At 57.5% G+C, this 9,951-nt stretch overlaps 1 protein-coding gene across 1 annotated transcript; it reads right to left on the reverse strand.

Annotated features, from left to right (window-relative positions):
* Positions 1–2,313: 2,313 nt before the first annotated feature.
* LOC122707796 lies at positions 2,314–9,075 on the reverse strand. The gene is made up of 2 exons (XM_043923677.1): positions 9,015–9,075; positions 2,314–5,490 (listed from the first exon to the last, which is right to left on the reverse strand). The coding sequence occupies exon 2, from the start codon at positions 4,921–4,923 to the stop codon at positions 3,943–3,945; it is 981 nt and encodes a 326-aa protein (XP_043779612.1). The 5' UTR covers positions 4,924–5,490; positions 9,015–9,075; the 3' UTR covers positions 2,314–3,942.
* Between the last annotated feature and the right edge of the window lie 876 nt (positions 9,076–9,951).

The following is a 9,951-nucleotide window of genomic DNA, read 5'->3' on the forward strand; positions in this document are numbered from 1 at the left end:
AGTAATGAACATGCTTTGTGAGCTAAGGGGATGACAGGTGTCTGGGGGCCCCTAGGTCCTTTCAGGATGAGCGCTGGTCTCCGAAAGGACCCAGCGTGATTAGAGAGTTGGCCCTGTCAGCTCCACCCCTTGACCCCTAGGCGGGGAGAGTGGCTGGAGGCTCAGTCCTGCGGCCGGGGTGTGGCTGGGGGTCCCGTGGAGGGGCCAGGGGGACCGTGTCCCTAGGAGGTCAGGGAAGCTCCACAGCCTCCCCTTCCCTCCCCTCCTCACCCGAGCACCGCCATCCATCCGGCCATTCCTGAGTTGTGTCTTTTATAATAAACAGGTGCTAGTGAGTGAAGCCCTGTCCTGAGTTCTGTGAGCCATCCTTGGAAATGATCAAAGCTGAGGGGGCGGGGGGTGGGAACCCCCAATTCACAGTCAGAATTAGAGGCGGTCTGGACTCGATAGAGGTGTGGGGACTGTCTTGTGGGGCGGAGTCCTTAACCAGGGGGTCTGACAGTAAACCAGGCAGACACTGTCAGAATAGACTTGGACTCCCCCCCCACCACTTCGGTCCAGAGCCTCAGAAAAGTGGGTGTGGTGTTGGAACACCCCCCACCCCCAACCAGGGGCCGTGACAGACAAACTGCTGTGGACATCTATGTGCACTGCCTTGAGTGGACGTAAACTTTCATTTCTTTTGGAGAAATGCCCAAGGGTGTGATTGCTTGTTTGTGTGATACTTGCATGTTTAGTTTTACTGAAATAAATAAAAAGCTGCCAAGGTAATCAAATACGCTCTCCCCATCCTTTTAATCTCCTGCTGATCTGTTCGTAGGCCCCTTTTACTTTCCTAACGTGTTTTCATTGATTTCGTCCTTTGGTGATCCAACTTACCAGGCTCTGCTCATCTGGTCCATCTTTCCAGGGAAGCGGGTGGCTGTGGTCCCTCCCACATCCGCCTGCTCCCACCTTGTTACCTCCTGCTGTTGCTGGGCATTGCTATCGGCCCTTCATCGTTTGGGGTAAAGGCTTTAAACTCTCTTGTTCCTGACTCCTGTCCTCCTGAGTCCTCGCCTTCACAGAGACAGTCCCGTGGGTGAGAGCGCAGGGCGGGCTCCAGGCCCCGCATCTGCTGTCCTCCAGGCACCAGGGAGGCTGACCCCGCAGCTTCATCCTTGGCCCATCCTGCCCACATGACCGTGGGCGCCCCCTCCCCTGTCCGGGGTCAGTCGGGGACGCTCGCCCCACAGTGGGTTCCTGGGACAAGCCCAGGCCCTGGGCCGCCTTCCCGTGCAGAGTCTGGTCTCCGGCTGCCCTTCATCCATGGGCAGAGGGGCCTGGCGGGGCTGCAGTCCATGGGGTCTCAAAGAGTCGGGCACGACTGAGCACTCACAGAAATACAGGCACACTGCAGCCCTTTAACAGGCCAGCCCCCCAGACTTCCTCATGCCCGCATCTCCTGCAGAGTCTCGAGGGCAGCAGACAGACCCGCAGACAGACAGACCCACAGACAGACCGGCAGACAGACCGGCAGACAGACCTGCAGACAGACCGGCAGACAGACAGACCCACAGACAGACCCGCAGACAGACCTGCAGACAGACCGGCAGACAGACCTGCAGACAGACCAGCAGGCAGACCGGCAGGCAGACCCACAGACAGGCCCGCAGACAGACCCGCTGACAGACCCGCTGACAGACAGACCGGCAGACAGACCAGCAGACAGACCTGCAGACAGACCTGCAGAGAGACCTGCAGAGAGACCCAGAGACAGACCGGCAGGCAGACGCATAGACAGACAGACCCAAAGACAGACCCGCAGCAGACCCGCAGATAGACAGGCCCACAGACAGACCCGCAGCAGACCTGCAGACAGACAGACCCGCAGACAGACCTGCAGACAGACCAGCAGGCAGACGCATAGACAGACAGACCCGAAGACAGACCGGCAGGCAGACTGGCAGGCAGACCCACAGACAGGCCCGCAGACAGACCCGCAGCAGACCTACAGACAGACCCACAGACAGACCCGCAGCAGACCCGCAGACAGACAGACCTGCAGACAGACCTGCAGACAGACCCGCAGCAGACCCGCAGACAGACAGACCCGCAGACAGACCGGCAGGCAGACGCATAGACAGACAGACCCGAAGACAGACCCGCAGACAGACAGACCCGCAGACAGACCGGCAGGCAGACCCATAGACAGACCCGCAGACAGACCTGCAGACAGACAGACCCACAGGCAGACCCGCAGACAGACATGCAGACAGACAGACTGACAGACAGACCCGCAGACAGACCCGCAGCAGACCCGCAGATAGACAGACCCGCAGACAGACCTGCAGACAGACAGACCCGCAGACAGACCCGCAGGCAGCCCGTGCTCAGAGGCTCTGCTGGGCTCCACCCCTGGAGCCCGCTGGGGGCAGCCCAGCCTCTTCCTTCCCGGGGGGCATCTGCCGACTGCTCGGGTCTTCAGCACCGACCAGTAACCCCCCGCCCTGGGTCACCCCGGCGGGTGACGGCTGTGCGCTGGCGGCCGTGGCCTGCTGAGAACCTGGGGGCCCTGCTGTCTGTCCTGTCACCTGCGCGTACTGACACACCTTCCGTATGTGTGGAAACATGGCCCAGTTTCACAATCGTGGGCAGGACGCAGAGGCTGGGCTGCCCCCTCAGCGCCCCCGGCCCCTGTGCTTCGGGGGCCATAGGGGTCCCTGAAGGCACACGGCGCCTGCCCCCCGCAGGCACTGACTGGCTCCTGTCCCGTGGACACACAGGCCATGCTTCGGGGGACACGGACGACATGGGCCGCAGCCGGCGGGGACAGCCCTCCCTGCCCGTCGGCGGCGCTCACACGGGACAGGGCAGCGGGGCAGGTAGGCTGATGCATATTGTCGGGTGCAGCCCTGGGGTCCTGGCTGGTGGCAGGAAGGGGCAACCTCTGAGAGCCCCCACCAGGGGTTCTCACCGCCCCCATCTCTGTACCACGGCCAGCAGCTCTCCGTCCTGCCGGCCCGGGCGCCTCTCCAGACGGTCAGAGTGACCCGGTAGGACAAACACTCGGGCTCAGACCGGGGGGTTTCAAGTCCACATCACGCAGGAAGGGGCAGGGTGGGCCCCGGTGGCCTCTGCCCTCCTGGCCCGAGCGAATGGAAAGCCGCCAGTCCAGGAACAAGCGCAGCGAGGCGGGCCTACCCAGGCCCCGGTCCTGGCTCAGAGGCTCTGCGCGGCCTCAGGGGTCGTGGTCACGCAGCAACCCCACAGCCAGGCCCCGGGTGTCCGCCTGCCCACGTGGCCTCAGCGTCTGCTCGCCTCTGCCGGGAGCTGGGAGACCCCACGGGAGGCACCCGAGAGCTCATCTTCCCCTGCGGCCTGTCGGGCACCTCTGAGCGGCTCTGGGGATGGCGAGGCTGGGGGTCTTGTCTAAGCCAACACATCTGGGGGCTCAAGGGCCTCAGGGGGCAAGGTCTAAGAAGCCCCCAGGGACTCAAGTCTGCTTTGTGGGTCCCTCACACCCCCCTCCTCACAGCAAGCGACTGGGCAAGGACCCCTTGCCACCTGCTGACAGCTTCAGCGACCGCCGCCCCCACACACACCCAGGCCCAAGTTTCTTCCAGGCTGCAAGGATCCTGACACCAAGATGCCGGAGTGGGTGGGGACCCCAGGCAGCACCAGAGAACAGCCACTGGGCTGCTCAGGGTCAGAGCCCTGGACCTGCCGGCAGCTGCCCCTGTCCTGGCCTCAGCCCTGGAGCTGAAGGCTCCAGTAAAGCTGGGACTGGGGTCCCCCAAGGGCCCCCCAAGCTGCCTGGTGTCCGAGTGGCAGCAGCTCCGGGCTGTGAGCTCACTCTCAGGTCCAACACCTGTGGCCCAGCCTGGGGACCCCTTGACAGCCTCCAGTGAGGGGTCCCAGGGCCCCCAGGGTCAGTCCTGACCCCACACAACAGCTGCAGCGTCAGCTTGGAGGCCACGGTCTGTCCCACCCCCGTGCACTCAGCGGGCCCCCCTCTGCCCACGGCACCAAAGCCCACAGACCCACCCGGGCACCAGGGCCCAGCTCAGAGCTGGCAACGCCGGCAGTGACAGCGGAAGACTCACCAGGGGTGTGGAGGAAGGAAGACGGGGTGGGGGTGGGAGCCACGGTGGGCGCTGTGGAGGGTCTCAGCCCAGCTGGTGAGCAAGCTCCAGGCTGAGGCCCAGAAGGCCAGGGGAATGAACAGTGCATGTGCGTGTGTGTGTGTGTGTGTGCACGTGGGTGTGCATGTGTGGACAGACGTGTGTGTGCACACAGGCATGTGTGCATGTGGGGTGTGTGTGGGTACACGTGGATTTGCATGCATATGCGTGGGCGTACGGCTGTGTTTGCGCGGGTATGTGCATGTGACAGTCCAGGCAGAAGAAACCAAATGTCCAGCTGCTGGGAGGTGCGGGGCCCCGTGCCGGGAGCGGGCACGCCTGAACGTCCAGGCTGGGGAGGGGCCTGGAGGCTGCGGCCACAGGCCAGAGGCGTGTGAGGCTGTGATGAGAGGAAGACGGGGCAGGTGACACGGGCGTGCACGGCGCCCGCTCCCTTCCAGGCTGGAGCGTGTGGGCGGGTGGGACACACACACCCCACTACCCAGGCCTGGCCCTCCCGTCCCCTTGCCCAGCAGCCCCGGAGGCCACCTGTCCCGTCGGCCAAGCTGCAGGTGGAGGAGGGCCGCCAGCCCGCGTCAGACGTGCCTCCAGCTGCTGACACAGCCTTGAGCGTGTGGGGCCGCGTGCACTCACACTTCTCTGCCCCGGCAGCGGCCAGCAGGGCCCTCGGGCGCGACACACAGCTCGACCCTTCCCCTGACCTTTGCCCCACTTGCCCCAGGTCAGACGGGAGTTCCCCTGGGCCTCTGTTACCAAGCTTTGACTTTGCCAAGTTCTGAATTTCTGAATATGTGCTCATATTCACTTTCCTTTCTGCAATATGTGCTCATATTCACTTTCGTTTCTGTTTGCAAAGTGGACCTTCTCGACCCCACCTCTTCCGCGTACACACGAGGCCAAGAGCGACGAACACAGAGCGCCCCAACACACGCAGCATTCTGTTTTCTGGCTTCCGCCCTTGGCTGTTGGCTCAGTCTCCTCGCGGGCCACTTGCAAAGTGACCACGAGGTGTTCCTTACCGAAGGCCCCGGCATCACGTGAGCCGTAGCTCCAGCCTCCGCTTCCAACTCTCACGGCCACTGTAACTGAGCAGGACCCGAGGGGGCTTCCCAGGATGGAGCTCCCCCCGCCATTTCCTCCACCTGCCTTTTGTCTGTAGAGAAGCTTTAGTCAAAGGATAAATTTAATCAGAGAACCGAGAAGATGTAGAAACAAAGAAAAACAGTCAAATAAGACAAAATAATCACAGGTTAGCCACTAAGCAGAGTCAAGGACCTGTGGTGACTCCTCCAGGGCTGAGCCACATCCTTTGAGCTGTTTTGCAGACACCGAGCTTCCCTTGTGGCTCAGAGGGTAAAGAATCCGCCTGCAACACAGGAGACCTGGGTTCGATCTCTGGGTCGGGAAGATCCCCTGAAGAAGGAAATGGCAACCCACTCCGGTATTCTTGCCTGGAGAATGCCATGGACAGAGAAGTCTGGCAGTCTACAGTCCAAGGAATCACAAAGAGTCGGACACAACGGAGTGACTAAACCCACAAACCCCCACGAAGTGGAAGAAGTTAACTGCGTGCTGCCCACCTGCATGGAGACCCCAGACACGTTGGAACCAAAAGGCTGATGATGCTGACTCCCAACTACCTCACCACCAACCAATCAGAAGAGTGTCCACACGCTGATCGCCCTCCCCACAGCCTCCCTGCCTCACCCTGGAAGCCTCTGGGGAGCTCAGGCCTTTTAAGCACTAGCTGCCTGGACGCCTTGCTCGGCGCCTGCAAGAGACGCTGCTCTTTCCCCCACCGCGACTCAGCGTGGGTAGACTGACCGGACTGCACACGGCCAGGTGGACGCAGGCCTGGCTTGGTAACACCAGCAGCCTCTCTGCTAAGCCAGGGCCTCGTCATCTCAGCTCTAGGGCATATCTGTCACCACAGTACAACCTGGCCTACGTGACTAATACAGGAAAAGTTGCTTGAATGTTGTCACAGCAGAACACCGAAATGAGCAAATATCCAACCGATCGCCTGGATGCTGGGCGGCATGCTCTCTCTGCAGCGCCTGAAGTAGGACTCAGGTTGCCTGGGCTCATGGCCTGGCTCCGTGCCATTGTGCCTCATCCATGAGAAGGCCGACCTGGCTGTGTCATCTTGATGAGAACAAAAGTGAGTCATGTGCCTAAGACTAGAGTCAAGGGCAAAACTCCCCAAGGACAGTGGGCAGGCATCCCCAGGTCCCACAGCAGAAGTGTGGGCACAGGCCAGGCTGAGGGTCTGGGGAAACCAACACGATGTGTCAACTTTTGAAGTCAAAAACTGTAGGACCAAGAGGAGGCACGTGCCGACCTGACGTGTCCCCAGCTGGTGGCCTGGACCTGGTGTGGCCGTAGCCACAGGCGGGGCAGGCAGCGGGGAGGCGAGGGTGTGTTCTGTGTGTGAGATGAGGTCATCTGGTGAGCAGGGGGCCCTGTGGGAAGAGGTGAGGCTAGGTGCTGGGCAAACAGAAAGACCGCAATCCCCCACCTCCGGTACGGTCAGTACAGTCACTCGAGGTCACGTGACTGTGTTCCGACCAGTGGGATTGCAGGGGAAGGGAAGCAAGCTACTTCCCACGTGGTCCCCCCTTTCAAGGTCACCTTGGAGGCCACAAGTTTCCAAACAACAGAAGATGAGGAAGAGTTAACCCATATGAGACTGTGTGTGTGTGGAAAGAAAAATGCTGAGAGCTTAGGGTGTCTTTGTTACGGCAACAGAATCTAGTTTCAGAGTGGTGGCTGGGCCAGCAAGCAGCCCCTGAACAGGGTAGAAATTCGGATCCTCACAGCGCCCCCCCTACCCCCACCCCTGCTGACCTCATGACTCAGAAATGCTAGACTGGGGCCCAGCAATTGTGTTCTAACAAAGTCCCCCCACCAGGGGAGTGTGATGTCCATCTGACACAGACACTGAAGCCCCATCCCGTAGACCCCTGTGGGATTCCTGGGCATGGAAGTCTTTCAAAAAGTTGCTAATCAGGGAAGGGCAGGGATGTGGAGACAAGGGAGGAGCATCCAAGATACAATAGTGAAGGCTTGGAGCAGGGTCCTGGTTCCACCTGAAGAGATACACAGAACAGTATCTTTGACCTCTTAAACCCCAAACAAATGGAAGATGTTAGCATCTTCATTCCAGAGAAGGTTGCAGTTTGATAAACTTGAGAACCAGAGAAGCTCATCAGGAGACCCACCTGTATCTGTGCTCAGCTTCTTCAGTCGTGTCTGACTCTTTGTGACCCCATGGACCACAGCCCACCAGGCTTCTTTGTCCATGGGATTTTCCAGGCAAGAATCCTGGAGGGGATTGCCATGCCCTCCTCCAGGAGATCTTCCTGACCCAGGGATCAAACCCGCATCTCCTGCCTTGGCAGGCAGATTCTTTACCACTTGAGTGTGGGGCCTGCACATACCCTGATCCGTATTAGCAACCCTTGGCCTTGAACCATCACCATCAAATTCTTCATCACATCACCCCAGGGTGGGAGCACACAGGTTTTCAGGGCAGGAGCCCATGTGTCCCTCTCTGCCTGGTAAAGCTGTTCTTTTCTACTTCACCCAAAACTCTATCTCTGCGGTTCAATTTGGCACCAGTGCCCAGAGGCAGAGCTTTCGGTATCAACAGGAGCAAGGGCAGGATTGGCGTGAAGGATGGGTGTTCTAGGTTGGTGACTAAGCCGTGAAGACAGGAAATGGCAGGAAAGTAGGTGACAAAGCAGATGTGCGATGAACTCAAGGCGGGCTGGGAGGATGGACGTGCGGGGCTGGGATCTTCAGCCTCGGGTGAGGCAGGTCCAAGGTTGACGAGATCTGAGGGGCAGCAGTGGGCTCTCACAAGTGGGGTTAAGGTCACCGGACATGGGCCGTCAGCGGTGTTGAGTGTGTTGTCCTGAAACCATGTAACTCAGATTGGGATTTGAACCCATGAGGCTGGGACTCAAATCTGGAGAAAACTCGTCCTTTAGCTGAGATCACACACCTGGCTTCAGGAGTTAACGAAGCTCGGGTTCTTGATCTCTCATCTCAGAAAGAATTCAGTGAGAGACAAGGTAATAGGCAAGAAGTCGATTTTTTCAAAAAGAAACACACTCCACCGACAGAGTGTGGGCCATCTCAGAAGGTGAGAGTGGCCTTGAAATATGCTGTGGCTAGCTTCTACGGGCTGGGTAACTTCAGAGAGTAGTAATAAGGGGAAGGACTATTCCAACTATTTCGGGGAAAGGGCGGATATTTCCAGGAAATGGGCCACAACCCACTTTTTGGCCTTTGATGATTGGCGTCAGAACTGTCATGGCAGCTGTGGGTGTGTTGCTGGGCTTGCTGACGGGTTACAGTAAGTGTGCAATGAGGCCGTGCACCGAGGCCGTGCACCGAGGCAGCGTGTGTATGTATGTGTGTATATGTGTAAGACGAAGTGAAGTGAACGTCCTTCAGCCGTGTCTGACTCTGCGACCCCATGGGCTGTGCAGTCCATGGAATTCCCAGACCAGAATACTGGAGTGGGTAGCCTTTCCCTTCTCCAGGGGACCTTCCCAACCCAGAGATTGAATCCAGGTCTCCTGCATTGCAGGCAGATTCTTTACCAGCTGAGCCACAAGGGAAGCCCTGTGTATATATATGTTTTATATATGTATATATGTTATATATTATATATATATAAAACATGTGTGTGTGTGTGTGTGTGTGTGTGTGTGTGTGTATACCAAGGGACCATTTCATGCAAAGATGGGCACAATAAGGGACAGAAATGGTACGGACCTAACAGAAGCAGAAGATATTAAGAAGAGGTGGCAATAATACACAGAAGCACTATACAAAAAAGATCTTCATGACCCAGATAATCATGATGGTGTGATCACTCACCTAGAGCCAGACATCCTGGACTGCAAAGTCAAGTAGGCCTTAGGACTATCACTATGAACAAAGCTAGTGGAGGTGATGGAATTCTAGTTGAGCTATTTCAAATCCTAAAAGATGATGCTGTTAAAATGCCGCACTCAAGATGCCAGGAAATTTGGAAGACTCAGCAGTGGCTGAAGAGGGAATTCATAGGGCCTGGACTCCATCTCAGGCCTGTCCACGCTGACTGTGCTCAGCTGCTTCTCCAATGGACTCTAAACTCTGCTCAGCACCTATGGGAATGACAATAGAAGGATAAGACCCCCTCCGGACAGGGGAACCTTGAAGATCATACCCAGGTTACTCATTGCCTAAGAGAAAACATACACTCATCACCCCTGTCTCCGGACAGGCCATAATTTTTTCTGTACCAATCGGAGCATAACCTCGGGCTTATTGATTATTGGCCAATTGTTTAACTGTTTGAACACATGATACATGAATGATGGGGTTATTGGGATTGCATTTACCCTTCCTTTGTTTATGTAAGTCTCAAGGAATTTGGGGTGGTGGGTTCAGACATGTACACATGGGGTATAAAAGATTTTCACAAATGCTGGTTGGGGTCCTTGCCTAAGAGAGGACTCTGCCTTGGGCCCGCCAGTGTAATAAACTTCACTCCACTATCTGCATTGTCTTTCTGAGTGAGTTTGTTTCCCAGAACGCGTGGCTATAACATGGCCACAGGACTGGAAAAGGTCAGTTTTCACTCCAATCCCAAAGAAAGGCAATGCCAGAGAATTCTCAAACTACCGCACAGCTGTGCTCATTTCACATACTAGCAAAGTAATGCTCAAAATCCTTCTTGTTGAGGCCAAGCTTCAACAATACCTGAACCTACAACTCCCAGATGTTCAAGCTGGATTTAGAAAAGGCAGAGGAACCAGAGATTAGATCAAAT

This window comes from Cervus elaphus, chromosome 2 (genome assembly GCF_910594005.1).
Source record: "Cervus elaphus chromosome 2, mCerEla1.1, whole genome shotgun sequence".
NCBI classification, from domain to species: Eukaryota; Metazoa; Chordata; class Mammalia; order Artiodactyla; family Cervidae; genus Cervus; species Cervus elaphus.

Coding starts and splice junctions, on each gene's coding strand:
- LOC122707796 (XM_043923677.1), bottom strand. CDS start 4,923: ATGAGCACATATTCAGAAATTCAGAACTTGGCAAAGTCAAAGCTTGGT.